The 21,501-nt window shown below is 38.1% G+C and overlaps 1 protein-coding gene across 7 annotated transcripts in view; it reads left to right on the top strand.

Moving 5' to 3' along the window:
* The window catches only part of ptprfb (protein tyrosine phosphatase receptor type Fb), a 191,476-nt gene that overhangs the window by 159,310 nt on the left and 10,665 nt on the right, over positions 1–21,501 (top strand). For all 7 annotated transcript variants that reach the window (XM_079875605.1, XM_079875604.1, XM_079875609.1 and 4 more), the window contains 5 exons: positions 1,750–1,910; positions 6,144–6,256; positions 10,250–10,347; positions 17,890–18,013; positions 18,139–18,314. In XM_079875605.1, the coding sequence (XP_079731731.1) occupies positions 1,750–1,910; positions 6,144–6,256; positions 10,250–10,347; positions 17,890–18,013; positions 18,139–18,314 (672 nt within the window). The remainder of the gene's footprint in view (positions 1–1,749; positions 1,911–6,143; positions 6,257–10,249; positions 10,348–17,889; positions 18,014–18,138; positions 18,315–21,501) is intronic.

Here is a 21,501-nt window from a genome sequence, read left to right as displayed (position 1 = left end):
AATTCACTCAGGCTTTAAAAAATATACCAACTTTAAATTTAATAAATGTTCAAATTGATAGTTTTTAATTATACTGTAATACTGAATGCCTATAATTAATGGCTAAAATTGAGAAAAAATCTATTTCATAGAGACATTTGTAGCAGTATTGATCATTCTGGCCTTCTTTGAAAAACAAATATCTAAAATATAGGTTACTGTCGTTATGTTGTTTCTATACTAATTTGGAAATTAAATGTAAAATAATTGCAATATAAACTTTAATGTTTGGTGCAAATTATCACGATTAATTACAGAAAAATGTGTGATTTAAATTTTTTTTAATCATTTGACAAAAATCATTTTAATGCTACTTTGCTGTTTTAAATTAGCTTTTCCCATTTTAGTAATTCAAGTTAAAGAATGTGTCAAACAGTCAACATACATTCGTTGAAAATAGGAGGGAAATTCAAAATTCGGATTTACAGAAATGAAAAGTAATTATAATATACAATATCGTTTAAAAGTGTTTTGAGGAAATTAATACTTTAATTCAGCAAGGATGCATTGAATTGGTCAAAAGTGACAGTAAAGACATTTATAATGTTACAAAATATTTCTAATTCAAATAAATGCTGTTCTTTTAAACTTTCTATTCATCAAAGAATCCTGAAAAAATGTATTACAGTTTACACAAAATTAAGCAGCATAACCGCTTCAAACATTGATTATTATAGTAAGAAATGTTTCTTGAGCAGCATGGTAGCCTAGAAATCTAGACGCACCCTAGCGACAGCAAAAATTATTTTGCAGCCAGGGTAGTCTAGCAACTCTCCGTTGACTTTCGGAGCTGTAAAAACCTAAATTGGGTCAGGCCAATCACATCGCGTAGAGAGTAGGCGGGGCGGGCTTAACATAATAACGATAGAATTGCGACGGTTCCCTGCTACTTGAAAACAAATAATGGCGGCTGCTTCTGGCGAACAGTCTTTCAAATTGGCTTTTGGCTCTGGAGGACTTGGAGTTAAGTTTTTCTTTGAGAAAAGAGCAAAGAACGGCACTTAAGTCATTCTTAAAAAGGAAGATGTGTTCGTAGTTTTGCCGGCCAGATATGGCAAAAGTTGAATCTATCAACTAACGTAAGCTCCGCTGTTGGGAAAACGCTCTGGTTGATTGAAGCGCTGTCCTATTGCGTGCAGAGGGAATTTGAAAGATTTATCCCGCCCCTTGGATTGAGCCGTGTCTATGGTGAGTTGCCAGACCTAACATCTTGATGTAGGTCTGGCTTGCCAGGCTAGCAGCATGGTAGATATTAGAATGATTTCTGAAGGATCATGTGCCACTGAAGACTTGAGTATTGAGCTGAAAATTCAGCTTTGACAACACAGGAATAAATTGCTTTTTAAACTCTATTCAAAAAAGGAAGCTGTTATGTTAAATTGTTATAATATTTCATAATGTTGTTCTTTTTATTGTATTTCTGATCAAATAAATGCAGCCTTCACCATAGGAGACTTCAACATAAAAAATAAACTAATATAATAGCATGTCATTGTCAAAATAAATACAACTGGAAGCGTTTTCTAAGTTCTTAGCACAGCTAAGACATCTTCAAAATGTCATGACAAAGACAGATACTTAAATACATCAAATGAAGCATCACATCCAAACAAGTTCTCATTTGCTCCAGGTCAGCCATAACTCTTGTGTATCTTGTTGCTGTGGACTCACACACACTTTCTCTCTCTCTCTCTCTTTCTCTCTCTGTAGCGGACCTTCTCAGCCAGCCCATACTCGGACCTCATCATGGTGACAGATGAAAACCATATGCAGCGCAGTATGGAGCCGCCTGAGATGCTTTGGGTCATGGGCCCCGTGCTCGCCGTGGTGCTCATCATCATCATAGTTATCGCTATCCTGCTCTTCAAGAGGTGAGGAAGAGGTTTCCCATCAATCCTTTCTGAGGTTCACTGTTCACTGGATTTGGCCTGTGAACATTCACTGAACGACGGTAAATGCGACCGCACCTTTATAATCGTTCCTCCTGATAAGATAGATCCCATATTTCAATTTCTGTTTGAATATAATGTGTTTGAATTATCTTCATTTGAAGTGTTTCTCAGTTAGTTGTGATTAATTAGATTTAATATTCACCATTCCATATAATTATTTCTATATTTTATCAATTAACAGCCCTAGTTTTCACTGTTGTTGATGGAGTTGTGAGAGCCAACCCTTTTTTTTCGGTATCTCTGAGAGCAACTCTCTCAAAGTATCAGCCTCTGAGAAAGTCTGATTTTAGATGAAATACACCCCTGCACATCATCGTCGGTGTGACTCTGAATTCAGGGCTGCTTTGTACACGGAACAAGACGTGGCTAATTTTAGCTAGCTTTCCCACAGAGAGAACAAAAGGAGGACATTATTCATAATGACATCTTGACTCAGCCGAATAAGGCAGACATGTAGCTCACGGCATGACCCGGTGGTCCCATTCATAACGCTTATACAGTACTGACTTATACTCCCTCAAGCCCGTCTTAGTAAAATCCCTTACTTCAGAGCAGACCTTGCGTTTGTTTTGCTCTGATTTTCTCCACGTTCGACACAAATCCACCATTTCAGCCCCCCTGGTGGCGCAGGACTCTTTTAGCTTTGCAGTGACTTAAATAGAGGCCGTTCACGAGCGAAGATGCAGCGGTGAAATGGCAGCGTCAGCTTTCGGTTTCAGCAGGTGAGCGGTTATGTGGCTGTGTCACCACAACCTGCTGATGCTATTCTAAAAGCTGTCATCTTGCACTGCCACCGCTGTGAGCCAGATAGTCCAGCGAGTAGCTCTGCTATTCTTATGCTTCAGGAATGATAACTGGTCTATTTCACTGCTGGCCTTAACTTTCTCTTTCTTATGTTTGTTCACACTGACAGTGATATTGTCAGTGGCTGTATTGTTTGTTGCATACCGCCGGATGCCCTAATGCTAAATCCTGATCACAAATGAGATTAGCCTTTTTGATTCTTTGCTGAATATGAACATTTAATGTTAGGGATGCACTATATTGATATTTTGACTGATACCGATAAGCAGATCATTTCATGTTGTGGCCGATAACATTAAAATTCTACAATATTTTGTCTAAATAATAAAATAAGGGATTAAATAAAAATAATTCTATAATATCGTTTGATAACTGATATGGTACCGATATATTTTGCCTCCCTATGATTATGTGTTTGTTCATAAATTGAAGCAGTGGATAATACGTCATGAACAAGATGGAAAAACACAAGGTTTTCAGCACAAGAAAAAATAATAATGAAAAAAAAAACTCTAATATTGGCTGATAACTTATATGGTACCGATATATTATTAATCCCCATGATTGTGTGTTTGTATATAAACCGAAGCAGTGGATAATAATACTTGTGTTAGATAAACAAAATGAAAAAGACAACGTTTTCAACACAATAATAAACCATTTTAAAAAGTTTAATATTGGCCGATAACCGATATGGTACCGATATATGAATATGTGTTTGTAAATAAATTGAAGCAGTCTATAATATGTAATGTCATATAAACAAGATGAAAAATACCATTTTTGACATTGTCTTCTACACTTTTTATTATCATACCCCTGAATGGGGGCAGAAGAGATATTACCTAGTTACCTAAGCTGACGCAAACGCTGAGGCTGTGCCAGTCAGTCATTCCATATAAGAACTTATTCAAATAAAAATTATTTTTAAATCACCATCTTCAAACTCTAAGTCTGATTTCTGAAAGACGTTTTTGAAACGCAAGGTTAGCCGCACAGCTCACTTGGGTCTCTGGGTGTCTGACAGCAACTAATCAAATGTCTCTTCCTTCCTCCACTCCATACAAACGCAGCAAACAGGAGAGGTAGGTACCTTCAGATTATGGCCAGGTGTCTTTCTGTCATGGTTTTCATTTCAGAAGTGTCATCTGTCTCACTCTTCACCGGCTGCAGGGTCTACAGGGTCGCACATGTTACTGTTCATTGACTATCAGTTCAGTTCATCCAAAACAGGATGCTGGCTGTAATTGCCTTTTTGAATAAAGATTGACCGTAGTTCACCCTTACACCCTGCTGCCCTTGAAAAGTTCCAGTCCATTGGGTTTACGTCGTTTCAGTGGTGCATGGTTTGCTGTTGTGATCGTGATGTTTTATTTTTGGGGATGTTTTTTTTTTTCTTTTCTTTTTTTGCCGTGCTGTTGTTCGTGTTGATCCTTCACCTCCTCCTGAAGGTCACTCAGACTGAGCGTGTGCAGTCAGCCTTTCTGCTGTCTCACCTGAGCCCTGAATGGCCCATTGTTAAGGAAATGCCAGCCCGGCGGCTGCCGAAATAGAAATGTTCTCGTCTTCAAAGCTGACATTTCCCTCCACCGAACTGTTGTTTCTTTTCTTTTTTTCTTTCCCTCTTACCCGCTAATGTACAAAATATATCTCTAACGCATATATACGCTCTCTCCCAGAGCAAAATGGCCATTTTCTGTTATTTGTATCTTTTGCGTTTCATGCTGAACCCAGTACAAATGGATTCTTTTAGCCTCTGGTGTACCGTATATGTATTAACTCCAAACTGAATAATTGAAGCGTGTTGAGACTTACTGTATGTACAATGAAGGTGAGGGGCTACTTGTCCAGCGCTCTAGTGATTAGCGATGCTATACGCCCGGCTCTGTTAAGTGGCATATGCTGAAGACCCTTCAGTGCAGCCCGCCTCTCTGGTGTCAGCCTCATTTGAGCTATTCAGGCTTTATTAAAGCTTGAAAACTGTGCTCAGAACCTTACAAATTGAGTGCAGTGAGATGTGAAATTTCCCGTGCATACTTCCATTTTGGTTGGGGATTTGTGTCCATGTGTCTGAGGATGGGTTTCCACTGACAGATGTTCTGCGTCTCCGTGTGTGTGTGTGTGCGCGCGACAGCTTTACTTGCTGGAAGAGTGCGCTCGGGAGTGCAGGTGCTACAGTGGCGTAATTACCGGTGTTGTGCCATCCAGCTGATGTGCTAATTACCTAGTCGCCTTGTTTTCCCCACAAACAAAAGCGTAGCACCCTGAATATTTAGTGAGCTTGCTAACAGAATCGAGCGAGGCGCTGAACAAACACGCTATTTGGCTTTTATTTCGGATCACCGTGACCCCTTCACATCCCTAAGGGAAATCCTAATGTGCTCTAAAAGCAACAAAGCTTTAACAGGAAATGAGGCTCATGCTTTTTAGACTGATTAATATGTTGTCTTAAAAACCTTGTGAAAACAAACTTGGAGTTTTGTGACTTGTAATCGACCTCTATTAGCTTTGAGGTCATCTGTATGCTAGTGTACTCCTAAAACTCCTATAATTATATTATAATTTAAGATAGTATACTAATTTAGTGTAATTTTACAGTAACAGTATTTTTTTTTTTTTAAGTTGGGGGTTGGTAAGAGAAGTCTCTTATGCTCACCAGGGCATTTATTTGGTCCAATATACGGTAAACATGTAATATAACATATTAAATATAGTGATGTCAAAGCTGCATTTTCAGCACCATTACTCCAGTCTTCAGTGTCACATGATGCTTCAGAAATCATTCAGATATTATCTGATTTGATGCCCAAGAAACATTTCTGATTATCATCAATGTTCAAAACAGCTAGATAATTTTGTGGAAACCGTGATGCTGTTTTCTATATTCTTTGATGAGCAAAGTTCAAAAAGAAAGTTTGAAATGGAAATCTTTTGTAAAATTATAAAAAAAATGTACTGTCACTTTTGATCACTTTAAAGCATCCTTGCTGTATAAAAGTATTCATTTATTTATTTATTTTAAATAATTCTGGCTCCAAACTTTTTAACATTGTTGTATAATACAATTGACTAAATGTTTTGCCCAATTTCGAGACTAGCAAGTTGCAAATCATGTGTTGAGTTGTCAGCACAGGGCACAAAATGTTACTCTACAAGGGTGTTTAATTGATGTTCTTTTATTGTGGAGATGCTAATGTCCACATTTCACCGTCCCATCCCTTCAAAACGATTTATTTTATCTTGTTTTCGGGATCTTTTGAATCTGCAGGCCATCCTCTGTTGGTGAGGGTGTCATGGCCTGAATGAATCAATAGCCATACTCATGCTGACTCCATTTTGTTCTTACAGGAAGAGGGCATCCCCCCTACCTAAAGATGATCACTCTAGTGGTGTGAAGGATTGTCTTCTGGCCAACTCGTCTGATCCTGTAGAAATGAGGAGACTCAATTACCAGACACCAGGTAACACATCGTACACCATATGTACTGTAGACACACACTACCAGACTGCCAGAGCCCCATGTGTTCTCCTCCATATGCACGTGTACACTTTTCCTATGACTCAGTGTGTGATATTTAAGCCCATCACCATATGCACAATGCACAAATTCAGTCTTTCTTTTCTTTACATACACAATACATCCACATCATCCATTGCACTATATCATCTGTATCTTGTTCAGTAATCCTGATATTATTTACTCGGTGCACGCATCACCATATGCCACCGAATGTGTCATTTAGCATAAACAGGATGTGTATGCGCACTCTGACTGAACTGACAGTGTGTCTTTGTAATCAGAACGATCTGTCACTGCGGTGCATATCTTCCAATCTTCACGGCCCCCCGACCACACCTGTAAAGACAGCACATGAGAGAGGAGGCGCTTTCAGTCATAACACTGCAACTGAAAGACAGATAAAAGCTTTTTTATAAGCTATTATATATTAGGGCTGCACAATTAATTGCTAAAAGATCGCAACCTCGATTCAAATCCCCTCGCGGTCTTATTCCTAAATGACAGCGATTCTGCTATGTCTATTAAACCTTTGACAAATACAGATAACATACAGATCTGTGTTGACGCTGCCGCTGACCCAGAGAGAGCATAACAGAGTTATATATGGGTATGAAACAGCTTTACAAGCAGTCTTTTCAAGCACACAGTAAACATTTTTTTCTGTTACAAGAATTATAAACATTGATGTCTAAGGTATCAAAATATCTTTTGAAAGTAACTTGATGCTTCAAATAAATATTGTATTAATTACATTGTTACACCAGTTGGTGGCGACAAGTGACTGTTATTTATTTTTTTGTCATTGAATCATTAACTCAAGAGATTCGTTCAAAAACACTGAGTCATCCAGTAAGGAAACAAGTGAGCCTAACCATTTATTCAAACCGATTTAAAAATAATATTAATAATTCAAATTAATTAAATATATATTTTTAAATATAACATTTTTTCAGAACCTTTAGTAAATTACATGCAATTTTTAGTTGTCTGTTCAGAATCGATGTTTCTTGAACAAAAAAATAATAATCATGCAGCTCTATATTATACAGTAGCTACATTTTCAAATATTGTACGTTTTTTTTGTGTGTTTAACATCTTTGTGTCAAAACAGATGTACTGTTTTATGACTTTGTTCAGTGAGTATACTGAATAATCAGAAGCTGTAGGAAAGCATAATGAAGCGCTCTGCTTCATATTGCATTTAAGGTACTATTTGTCTTTTGGTGGCTCTGAATTCAGCAGTTTATTGCCGTTTCTCCACTCACTGTCCCATCTCCTTGGAGTGTCTTATATGGACTCAATTCACCTGAAGGCCTCTTGCTCTCTTTCAACCCCTCTTTGTTAATTAGCCTTCCTGCTTTCCATTCCCAAGGTGAATGAGAGGCAGATCTGTGACGCTAAGAGAAAATGTCAGGCCTGCCTCTCTCTCCTCTAATAGCTGAGTGGTGGCAGTCGAGCCAGGTTATTACAGACCCTTTCAGTCCTGAAGAGTGCATAATTACCGCAGGCAAAACAGCCATACAGCTCTCTTACCGTGAATCCCCACTGCCACAGCCAGCGGTTTTCATATGGCAGCAGAGTGGTGACAAGCACACTTCACATTTCAACGTTTGATTAAATTTTGAAACAGGATTGAGTTGTTTTTGTGTTGTTTATGAGTACAAATGTGACTGTATATTAATATAGGGGTTTTACTTCAGTTACAGGTACTTTGTCATCAGGGTATGTTGTTATTATATCAGGGTTGTTGCACATAAGTGATCAGTGATCCCTCAAGGTATTTGGACATCTTCCTTTATCTATTACTAAGCATTTCCCAGCTTATATATATATATATATATATATATATATATATATATATATATATATATATATATATATATATATATATATATATATATATATATATGAAGATTACATTCTTTGAAACTTATTTATGCATTCATTTATTTTGGCTACTTTTTAAATATGTCTTACATAAAGATACTATTGTTTTAACTCAGAATTCTTAAAATATGAAAATCCATCATAAAAAAATATTAATCATGACACTTTTAAAACTAGTTTAAGTAAACAAACCATTTTAATATTTATTGACAAAGTAATTAATATAAATATTTACACATTTTACGTCTATCCCTCACTTATGGCGTCATTTTCATTACAACCAACAATTTGGCTAATATTATCAACATTTGTATTGAAATGAATGAAAAAGTATAAGGTAATAAATCGTACTTAAGAATAGAATATTTCTTGGTGAAAACATGATTTAATTGTGTATTTAGGATGTATAGCATGCTAATTAGAAAAATAGCCTAAGACAAAGGCTAGACAAAGGAGTTAGCCATTTGATTTCTAAAATGCTGTTGAAGCAGATAATAATTTACCTGAGATGTGATATAAATGATACTGTGGTGGAAAGTTTATAATGTTTCAGAGAAAAAAAAAACTGTTGGACATTGTTAGTGGGCAAATTAATGATGTGGAAAAGTGTTTTCGAGTGCCTTAGTTGAAAAAACGCCCATGTCTGAGGCAGGAATTGCTTGTGTTGTACCTGCATTAAATCCAGGAGTTATTCACTTGTATGTTATGCACAGCACACACATGCCCGTATTATCAAACTTATTTTCCTGTCGTTGTCTTGTATGCAGCAATACGATGTCCAGTCTCCTATCCACAAGTTTCTAGTTACATTTTCACTTTAACGACCTTGGACATTCATTTCAATTCCAGACATCCTGTAATCGGCCTTGCCCTGCTTTGCATGCTGGGTTGTAGCTCTTCGCTGCCTAATTAACTTGCTGTTTAACAAGTGTTGAATTCACTTAATGTGCTCATGGTGCAGCTTATTGCAACATTAGCCTCTAAATATACAGAATAGTTTGTGTCTCATTTGTGTGCTAGAAAACAGTTGAAATTATGTATGTATGTAAATTGCAAACTCTATTTTTGTTATATGTATATACCGGTATGTTCTTTCCTGCTACAAAGTACACAAAAAAAACATTGTCAAATGAGTAGGATATCTGAATACCGAATATTCAGGATACAGTATCCAGCAAGAGTTGTTGCTTATTTTCACTGTTTTAACATTACTTATGTTACACATAAGTGATCAGTGATCCCTCAAGGTATTTGGACATCTTCCTTTATCTATTACTAAGCATTTCCCAGCTTACACCACTGACACTCTAAATTAGCATGTACTCCTGCTGAGGATTTACATACACAGTATGTTGCAACACATGACTGACATATTCTAGCAAAGAAATGCAAAATGTGTCTGCATTCTGCCAGATCAGAGGATACTGCAAATCAGGTTTTTTTCTGGCATCGTATCAGTGCGGTTGATTAAGAGAGTGGCCCTTGATCCTGCCGCCCACTGTCTCGCAGTAACGGTTGCATGAAGTAGCTGACAGGGGGCTCGTCCAGACATTACTGTGCTCACTGTGGGCATAATGAACTCATAATGGGGAATCATACCCAACCATGTCCCATTAAGCATCCCTGTCTTGCTCATTCATCCTCAACCATTGGAATCCCAATGATAGATCCTCTCTATTACAAGCCTCCTTCCTTTCCTCATCGAACATCACGCAGGCTGAGCATTTCCTCAGATCCAGCTGAGCATGTAGCCTTGATACGCTCACAAGCACTGGCAGTGGCAGGGAAATGGTTTTTGGCAGCAAGCTGACCCCCCAGATAACAAATCCAAAGCGTTTTTGGGGTATAGACGTAAGAGGACACAACATATGTCACCACAAATCTCGCAGAGGGATTGTCACATCAAAGTGCAAGAAGAATCTCTTTATATTGTGCCCTCCTCAGCTCAGAACTGACAGACTCGCTCCCTGCCGTAACGGTACGATGCATCAGGTGTGATACTCTGAGATGTGCTCATCACTTCTTGTTGTCTTACTTTCTATTTTAGGAATGAGAGAACATCCTCCCATATCTGTCTGCGAGTTGGCGGACCACATCGAGCGACTCAAGGCCAATGATGCCCTCCGCTTTTCCCAGGAGTATGAGGTAGGACAGTAGCTTAAACTCATTCGACTGGTAAAGTTTAGCATCAAAAATATTAATTACAGTTGCAGATTCTCTAGGAAATTGGGCTGCAAAACCTGCTCCTGGAGGAGTTCAGTTCACTTTCCTGCTTCTAACGCTGTTAGAACAGTTGTTTGAACTTAAGTCTACTTGAAAGTGGCCCTCCAGGAGCAGGGTTGCTACCCTTGCTCTATTGTGGTATTGTTGTAGTTTTACTAGAGCAGAGGTGCCCAATCCTGTTCCTGGAGATCTGCCTTCCTTCACTGTTCAACCCAAATCAAACACACCTGAACCAGCTAATTAAGAAACACTTGAAAGTTATAGACGAGAACTCCTGGAACTTGGCACTTCTGATTTTGAGCTATTTTATTGCCTTTGGGTCCCCCGGGAAGGCTACGTTCACACTGACATTGATTAATTAGATGAAGATCTCTAATTCTAAAGAGTCTATGAGCAACAGAGTCACCATAACTGTTCATTTGCATAAAGTTGAGCTCTTCTTTTGCTTCGCCAATGAAAATTAAAATTAACGGTATCTGGTTGCTTCATTGAGAGGAAATATTGTGCAAAAATTGAGCTATTGTAACCATGAAGATCACTGGGGCAGTGGGATTCTGCCATTCTTTGCTGGATCGGGTATCGGTCAGATGAGGCCGATCCAAATCCGATATTGTGCGTGCACTATTCTGTGTTATTGTTAAGCTTCGCAAAAGGCACAAAAACATTATAAAGCACCATAAAGTTTTCGTGCACTATATTAAGTGTTAAGTATAAGTGTTCTGAAGCCATTCTATAGTATAATGTGAGATAGAAATGAATATTTAAGTCATTGAATTCAAGTTCACGTAAACTCTTCCCTCCGCTGCGGCTGTCAACATTCGGTTACGACAGTCAACACGATGAAACTCTCTCCAAGATGATTCAATGTTACTATTATTATACTTGATCTGTAGATAGAGGTCTATGGTTTCGCATAAAATGACTTTATCTTGCTGGACTGACTTTATATTGCTGTACCTTAATCATGTTACTTTCTACCGGGTGTCTGTTAGATCACAACACTGGGGTAGAGAGCACTATAATTGTTCTTCACGCGCACAGTAACTGAAATTTAAAACTGTTTAAAGAAAAGGCTCAATAAACTATTGCATAGATAGATACTGTATAATACACTACGCATCAGTATGTCTCCTTTGTGCTTTGAACTTTTCAATGCGGACTCGAATCGCTGCGCTCTGTGACTCCATGTTGCTTCAAGAGCCTCATTCTGCTTTGTGCCGCACTGTATTGGAGCCTTTCATATCATGATACTTTTGCGCAATGCAAGATTATTAATAGCCTTTCTTGTTCTGTCCTATCTATCATATGTTGCTGCCTCATTAAACAGCTGCGCTATACATTTAAAAAATGTCTTAATTTTATAGTACATATATACTTGTTTTTCATTAATGTATTTTACAACAATACAAAGAGTAATGTGTAACGTTTTACCAGATTTAGTGCTACACCTATTGTCTCTTATTTGTTCCCCACTAAATAATGTTTTTTTTCACTAAATGTTCAGATTTTGTACAATTATTGGGCACTCTTGATTTTTCTAGAGTAAATTTTACTGCTGAATTATCCACTAATCTAGTTTATAGTAGCATTTTTGTCATAGATTATAATTTTTTTTTTTTTATAATGAAGTTGTCTGTATTACAGTTTTTCTCAATTGCTTAAACACATTTCTTGAAATTATGCCTCGTATTCTCAAAACTATAAACACAAATCCATAACGTCTCACCCAATTCCCCAAACATCCTATTTTCAGGTCAAAATGAAGCTCTACACTCAAAACCATTCACTCTTGCTGAAAAACCAAACTTTGCCCTCAGACAGGACACCAGCCCTCAAAATCACACACACTACAACATAGTCTAAGACACTGGTGCAATAAATTCAAAACAACATTTCCAAAACTGGTAAGTTATGTTGCTTGTGGTTCCCGCCCTCACAAACCTTTTCACATGATGAACACAAAAGACACAACCAGTGGATACATTGGCACAGTTTTATTCATACACAGAAAACACACACACACTATTTTTTTTTTTTTTTTTTCTGTTTTACTCTTTTTTTTTTTTTACTCTCTCCTCAAACAATTTTTTTATATTTACTTACAGTAAGATGTGTGTGACCAACATATGACAGTAAAAGAGCACACACAAACCATATTCTAATATGGAATTCGAATTGTATTGGAATGGTAAAGAGTGTTGGGACGTAACAGGAGGGCCTCCACTCAAGGATACAATATGATGGACACGTCTAAGAATGTTCCACATATGGTTGAAATACCTAGAAAGATAACATTCTGGGAGTCAAGACTATAAAGGAGAAAGGAAGCCCTCCCTTCACTGTCACACTCTGCAGCCACTCTGTGTGACTGTACGACTGCTGGCCTTTTCTTGCAAGAAAATACACCTCATCAAAGACTATTGGAAATGTTTGTCTCTTATTCAGTGATAGAATTTTGTTTGCCACCACACCTCCCTGAAGGCTCTCGAGGCGACAGTGAAGCAACTCAAATTTGGCCTTACTCGTAGCCCAGCCTCCATCATAGTCATACCATTGATAAAGACATGGGCAACTAGAGTGGCTTGAATTTCATCTGACACTGCTTGTCTTCTTGTCCTTGCCCTTCCTCCTCCTCATTCTTATCCCTCTTCCTTCATGTCTTTCTGGATCCATTGTTCCAAAACACAATAAACTGATTTGGGCCCTTTTATATATCTATTGAAGGATCTGATTGATGTGTGTTAAATTTTGACTCTTAGTGTTTCCACCTGGGTAATTGTGTGCTAACTGAGCTGAAGCTGTGCTGACTTGAGTGAACAATTTTGAATGCTAGTGCTTTCTAAATGACAACATGGTCTAAGCAATGAGAAATGAAGGGATTTGTGTGTAGAGTTTTGCAGTGACAGTTCAACAAATCTGACTCATGTGTCAAAACAGGGAATAGTGTTTATAGTTTAGTGAAATGGGTGTGCTTTTTGATAAATGGCGTTATGGTTTTGAAATTTTAGTTCAAAAGCCTGGTTATAGTGTTTAAGCAATCGAGAAAAACTGGAAGTAGATTGTGTTCAACACAAAAATGTATTGTAGAAATTCTAGTCGATTAAAAAAAAAAAAACTCCGCTGGTATCGGTCTATACTCAGAATCTTTGGTATCGGATCGGTTCTGAAAAAATGGTATCGGTGCATCCCTAGGCAGTACACTCAATCAGGACACTTTTGTACCTTACTTACTCCTAAAGCGTTCATATCAGTACTAGTCTAAAGCAGTGGTTCCCAAACCTGTCCTGAAGGCACCCCAACACTGCACGTTTTCTTTGTCTCCCTAATCAAACACACCTAATTCAACTCATCAGCTCATTATCACATGGGTTAATGAGCTGATGAGTTGAATCAGGTGTGTTTGATTAGGGAGACAAAGAAAATGTGCAGTGTTGGGGTGCCTTCAGGACAGGTTTGGGAACCACTGGTCTAAAGTACTAATATGCACCTTTTAGGCCTAGAGAATGTACAAAGATGTACTTTTTAGAATACTGCCCCAGTGACAATCTGTTGAACGACAAAGGTACAATATTTAAACAAAAAAAATTCTGACATTGTATGGCGAAGCTTGTCACTGCCAGTTTAAATGTCCTTAAAGAAACTGCCAAAACTCAGCAAAACTCCGGCCTATGTTTTTAGGAACTTTTTAAAATCGAGCCTTTATTTTGTCTGGGTTTCCATTGTTTGATCTGATTTGGCATTTTTATTTTGTGTTTTTGTTACTTTTGTGTCTTTACTGTTTTTGAAATCATTTGCTCACTGGCTTTGCACACTTTGGTATTATCTAATAGTTTCTCCTGCCATCATCTGTTAGAGCGCCCACATCCGTTGTTATGACAGCTGCTAGCGCTTGCCTCTCTCAGATAGGCAGATGTTCATTTTCCCGTGATCTCTTTCTCTAGAAACCTGCAAGAAACACATAAGCACTGTCACATCTTGTAAGCCTGTTAAACCTTGCTAAGAGCGATATTTACCATGCCAGCCGTCACCCTAAAGGTGTGGAGTTATTAAAAGATCAAACAGTGTTGGCCCAAAATGTGCATCCTTGAAGTAGAGGTTGAGCTTTTGACAAACATTTGGTGTGGATGTATTAGTAGATTAGTCTTAAACATGGCAAGATACCAGTTAGAGATGTTTTTACGAGTGAAATAGTTGTCGATTTTGCCAGCATCACACACACGTCTCTTTTTCTTTCATTTGTTCTTTTGTTCTTCTCATCTCACTTTGGTCTCTTTTTTTTAATCAGTCGTATTTATAGCAAAACTGCAATTAAAACTTCACTCAAACCAACGAAACCCTCTTTTCTGTAATTACACGTGTCTGCGGAAAGTAAAATGCGAAGACGACAAGGATTTTGTCTTATTATAGACCTCCTTTTATTCATTGCTCTTTAAAGACGTTTAGTGAGGGACGGATCAAGCCGTTTCAACAGTCATATGTGACTAATCTCTCGGCGTTGTGGTTTTCACCACACAAGCCTTCTGTAGCCAGGCGGTGCTACAACCTGCTCTTGGCATGTCATGATGTCATGTCCTCCTGTCAAGGAAGGCCCCCTCTCAAGGGGACAGATGGTTCCGCTTGGGCCAATGGGAGTAGCCTAGTCCAGCCAGCATGAGCAAGACAGCGGGTCACCATCACGGTTATTGGCTTCATGTTCTACTCGATACATCCGTTGCTCGGTTTCATTGTCTCCGTTTTTCACATATTTATATCTGCCAAATATATGTTTTCCAATGCCTTGTAATAAATTGCTACTTCCTCTTGGAAAATCTGTGACCACACTATACAGGTGATCTTTACATTAAACCAGCATGACACCCTTATTAACCTGAAGATGTACATATTAATTTAACCCAATAGTCTGTTGTTTTTCAATGCATGACACTGCATAAACATGAACCAGAATTTGAAGGGTGTTTGTTGTCCAAAAAATTCCTCCTTGGCTTTTAAAGTGCTCTGTAGATCACTCCTCAGCTCAACTGGTGGCAATAGCAATTGCTAACACTCCCATCAGACACTGATTCTCACCAGTAACAAGCTTATGTTTGTCAACCCTCTAGAGCTGAAGCTTTTTATAGGAGCCGGCGCTCACCTCCCACCGCTATCATTATCCGCATCTCTCAAGCTTGTCATCTCATGTAGTGACAGCTCATATTTGTTCCCCTTGTTTGCCGAGCACTGCCAGTCAGCATACCAGCTGTCGTCTTCACACATTACCTGAACTTGCATGCGAAAGCTTACGGCACAGTAAATGTTCCTCCAAGATGCTTGCTGATAAACTGGCAGTGAAACACTTAGCACATCAGATACTTCAATATGGCAATTGATTCATATTGAATGCTGAGTTGCTGTTTATTTTTGAACATTACCTCATATACGGACATTTAAAAAAACAGTTGTGTTTTGAAGAGAGCGCTTTATGGTAGTTTACAGAGGCCCTTAAGAGAGTGTTTCTTGTCTAAAACATGCACGCAAGTTTGAAAGGATCCGAGGAGGCTGATGTTATCCCAGATCAGGTGAAGGGTTGTGGAGGTTGATGGACACCTGAGTCAACCAGAGACTTGTCCAGAGCAGGAAGATCAATGCTGAATAACAAGAGACCCTGCGACATTATTGAACGGCCAAGCAGGCTGCTGCATATTGCCGTCGATCGATGCTCAGATACGACCCAGTGTCATTTGAGCCGAGGAGACCTATGACTTTATAAAGGAAAGGGAGAGAGTACCACCCCACATCTAGTCTCTTGTGTAATCCTCTGAAGTCAGAATGAGGGATGCAGTGTCTAGCTCCATGTGGTGCTGAGTGCATATTAAATTTTCTCCTGAAAATTAGCATTTTATTCATTTGACTTATGCTTAATCCACCGTGACTTGCAGGTACAGGCATATGTTTATCAGTATTTGTGCTCCCTGTAATTCAAACGCATGACTCTCGGCATTGCTAGCACCTTGCTTCATTAGAACTACAGCAACATCAACTTAAAGCTGCAGCCCGTAACTTTTTTTGTGTTCAAAATTTACATAAGCGAGTACATCATGAATCCATTTTCCAAACTGTGTTTTTATCTTATTGTCTTATGGATTGATTGATTCGTGCCACCATAGATATCAATATTTAGATATAATTTCAACATTTATTGTAGTTCTTCGGTTCATATTTGTTGTTATAATTATTAGTAGTAGTAGTAGTAGTAGTAGTAGTAGTAGTAGTAGTAGTAGTAGTAGTAGTAGTAGTAGTAGTAGTAGTAGTAGTAGTAGTAGTAGTAGTAGTAGTAGTAGTAGTAGTAGTAGTAGTAGTAGTAGTAGTAGTAGTAGTGTTCATTGAATCATTGTGCCATCTAAAAAAACAGCCACAAATTGTTTGATATAGGTTATTTATTTATTTATTTATTGTCACCATAGACACCTGTAGACATGCATGTATACAGTTTGATTATTATTATATGATGTTTGTAACATTAACAACAATGGTATCATAAATCATGCTTGTTTAGCTAAAATCGCACAATATATAAATGTGATAAGAATTCTCCCATTCATTATTTTATAGTGGATTGTCTCCGTCCTTTATTATGTCTGTAATAATCCATCATAATGGCTGTAACATGAGCATGACCTCTCAAATATTTGTACACAGCTGATAACTGACCTCTAATAAAAAGGCCTTGCCTTTAATGTCTGTTACCCATTCAGGGCATCACCTCATGCGAGCAGCCAGTGATATATGCAGGGTTTTCCTCCAGATGTGTTCATCTGTCCTCTCTCTTTCGAGCTTCCTGTCTGTCTCCATAAATCACTCTCCCTGTTGGGTCTGCTATTCCTCGGCCATTGCTCTTCCCTCTTCGTTCCTGTCAGCGGGCACAAAATCAAGTGCACGCATAAAGTCCACATGGACACCAGTATTCCATTAGTCCAGGCTGAGCGTCTGAATGCTGAATGTAATCTTTAGCATCAAAGCCATATGCCCGACTGAGTTCAGGTACGGACGTACTGAGTCATTGGTACTATAATCGGAGTCCCCTAAAGTGATCGTGTTTGAATTATGGTGTCAGTGAACACTAAGCCATCTGTTGGTTGCCTGTGATAACAGCATAGGAACTCGGTGTTATTGCAGGGAAGATGATCACTAGTAAGGGAACAGAACTGCAATATACCCACAAAAGGATCCAAATTACCTCACTTGAGCTTTGCCAGTCCATCAGTTCTAACAACCCCTGGTGGCGAAGTCATCTCTGGTTCTTGCGGGTCTCCTTTCAAAACATCGGGTTGCTATAGAAACAAAGCCTCTCTTGCTGAAGTGATGCTAGTTCAAATTTACCCCTGCGGCACTCTGTGGTATCAAGCTTCAAACAAGGTGCCTCAAAAGACTGAACAGATTTCTCTCTTTCTCTCTCCCTCTCTTTGTCCTCTCGTCTCCCCCCTGCAGTCTATTGATCCAGGCCAGCAGTTCACATGGGAGAACTCCAACCTGGAGGTCAACAAGCCAAAGAACCGTTATGCCAACGTTATTGCTTACGACCACTCGAGAGTTGTTCTCACCCCCGTGGACGGTAAAAGTCAAACAAATGTGTTGACCTTTAACATTTCATTATGGTGACAGATGTGTGTGTTTAGGGAAAGCAATTAGCACAAATACTGGTGCGCCACCAGTGAATTGTCGTCTCTCTCTCTATAGGTGTTCCAGGTAGCGACTACATCAATGCCAACTACATTGACGGCTACCGTAAGCAGAACGCCTACATTGCCACGCAGGGCCCTCTGCCTGAGACTCTGAGCGATTTCTGGAGGATGGTTTGGGAGCAGAGAGCCAGTACCATCGTCATGATGACCAGACTGGAAGAGAAGTCCAGGGTGAGTACCAGGGGCATACGACATCAGGACACGATGATGAACTTATCAGCTACATTCAAGACCAATAATTACACTCAGTAGGCTCCTCGCACAAATGTGTGATATGATATTTCCATTTAGAAAAAAAAAAAAAAAAAAACGTAAATAAAATGTATAGAATATTAAATACTTTATATTTATATTGAAATATAGAATATGTATTTAATATTTTTATATTACATGTTTTATTGTGATAATTTTCAATTAATAATAATAAAAAATATATATTTTAACAAAATATATAAAATTATATCTGTGACAAAAAAAGTCCTTGATTCTGTTTTGTAATCCTTGTATTTTTTCACAAATAAACTGTTAAATACATATGAATAAAATAGACAGTAGTACAGAAGGTGGGTACATAAAATACTGTTAAATAAGGGTTTTAATAAAGTGTCTCATGCTCACAAAGGCTACTTTTATTTGTGATATTGTAGTATTATGAAAAATTATTGGGATTTATATACTCTTTTCTATTAGAATATCTTTTAAAAAGTAATTCATTCCTGTGATGGTAAAGCTACATTTTTACAAGCCGTTGCTCCAGTGTCACATGATCCTTTAGAAATCTTTCTAATATGCTGATTTGGTGCTTGAGAAACATTTATTATCATTATTATTATTATTAATGTTGAAAACTGTTCTGCTGCTTAATATTTTTGTGGATACCATGATACATTATTTTCAGGATTATTTGATGAATAGAAAGATCAAATAAACAGCATTTATTTAAAATATAAAATATTTTAAACAGCATTTATTTAAAATACAATATAAAATTACATTATTTAAAAGACGTTTATAATTTTACTAAATATTTCTGACACTTTTGATAAATGTAATATGACCAGTGTTGGGCAAGTTACTTTAAAAATGTAATTAGTTATAGTTACTAGTTACTTCTCACAAAATGTAACTGAGTTAGTAACTGAGTTACATCATTACAAAAGTAACTAATTACCAGGGAAAGTAACTATTGCGTTACTTAAAAAAAAAAGTTAAATGAATTAAATGGACACTAAATAGAATAAATTATTATTATAAAATATTGTACACTAATTCACACTATTTTAATGTTAATTTGGTGTGGGACATTGTGAGAGACACCTATTACCTTAAATATTAAAATGTTATCTTTACTATGGAACAACAAAACAATAGAAGGTTTAGAACTTTTAATATTTATTGCCCAGTCAACAACTGGCCAAGAAATAAGTATAAAAATAAATGATGCTTCTTAAGAAATGTACCAAAAATAAATAAACAGTAATAAAAAATATACATACACATACACTCTTTGACTTTGTAGTGCAAATTAAAATGATAAAACTCACACACCTTTACAACTAGCCTACTTTAAGTATTTTCTTCCTCACGAAAGTAAGCATTTTAACAAAATGTGCTCTCAATATAATACTGAACAATGTACCAAAATAAACAATAATAATAAAATATAATTTTGGGGGGGGGGTTATTTCTATAACCTACAGAGAACTTCACCATCAGAGGTTATTTAAGCCAAATTCTAGTCGTGTTTGCCGCACGTGTTCACAACCGGTCAGATGTGTTCTGGGAACGTTCTCTGCAGGTTATTTTGGAGTTTTGTTTCATATGTAAACTAATTAAAACATTGCAGATGATACCAATATGCTACAGATATTATTCAAATGCTGAAGTGTGTAATTTATTTATAAACAAACTATATTATGCTCGAACACATTCGGTCTCTCTCGCGCACTTCCGAGCGCGCTCTCCAACATACACACCGGTCTCTCTCGGACACATCGGTCTCTCTCGCGCACTTTCGAGCGCGCTCTCCAACACATCGGTCTCTCTCGCGCACTTCCGAGCGCGCTCTCCAACGGTCTCTCTCGCGCACTTTCAAGGGCGCTCGCGGCGTTCGCCTCGCTTTTGTTCGCCTTGCTCTCGCCTTGACTCGCCATGACTGCCGGTCTGCCGCACATAATTAATTTTAAAAAGTAACGGACAACGCACCATATGGTACCGGTAACGGAGTTAATTTATTTAAAAAGTAATGCGTTACAGTATTAGTTACTGTCAAAAGTAACTGAGTTACAGTAACGCGTTACTAGTAACGCGTTACTGCCCAACACTGAATATGACCATGCCAAAAAAAAAAAAAAAGTATAAATATGTTCTTTTAAACACTCAAGTGCAGAGTACATAAAAAGCCATGTACAAAGAGCACACTTTTCTAGCCGTGAGGTTCCCTTCAAAATGGTAGTACGAGTTCCTACCCAACCGCAGATAATATAGTACGAAAATAAAAGACAAAATATCAATGCCATTCTTTTTACTGGATGACACAGTAAAATGGTTCAACGGCTCTCTCGGTGGTGTAAAACATCCGTCTGTGCTTGGCATTAAAGGGACCCGCTTTTCTGTGAGTCCAATCACTATGTGGGCTTTTAGCGTGCTGTTGTGCCAGGCTCAGCGGGGGGCCAGTGGCACCCAGGGTTGGTGAGGGAGAGAGTCCGTCAACTAGTTTTCTTTTCAGCTCAAATGTCATATCTGACAGAAGATAACCTGTAATTCCGCCCCCTGGAGAATTTGTGCACTCAGGTTTTTGTTGATGGATGGGCGGTCAGATGGGAGCTAAAGAGAAAGAGACATGTGTTGGCAGAGCTAGCGTGGTAAACGAGTGAGTTTTGGCAAGGCTGTGCACCCATAAAGCATTACTTCATAGGTAAAGGGCGTCCCCAAGCCCTGTGATGAAAACCTCCAGCAGAGACAGAACAACTGGCCTAGTTTCACTGCTGACAGGACCTACCTTGAAGACGAAATGAACTCTACGTTTTTCAGTCTTTTCCTGGAGTAGATGATTGAACGCTATACAAAACATGCTGTTCAGGATGAATTTCTACTGCTTTTGTCTAATTTTAAATAATATGCACTCTGCTTTGTTGGTCTTCATACTCTATTAAAAAATAAGCTTTGTCCTTGTGAAGTACAGGTGTCTCAGCCCTCTGCCATAACTTACTCTTTTCAATACTGTAACAGACACCTTACTCATCGGTTTAAACATATGTTGATGCCTATGACCCTCCCTAAAATTAGATTTATAATTAGCATTTACTCAGAGAAGCTCGTGTTGGTTATAATACTACAATGAAATGAGGTAAATAAT

Source organism: Squalius cephalus (assembly GCF_949319135.1).
Source record: "Squalius cephalus genome assembly, chromosome: 7".
In the NCBI taxonomy this organism is placed as follows: domain Eukaryota; kingdom Metazoa; phylum Chordata; class Actinopteri; order Cypriniformes; family Leuciscidae; genus Squalius; species Squalius cephalus.
Note: the sequence above shows the minus strand (reverse complement) of the source record. Positions and strands in the feature narration are given on the sequence as shown.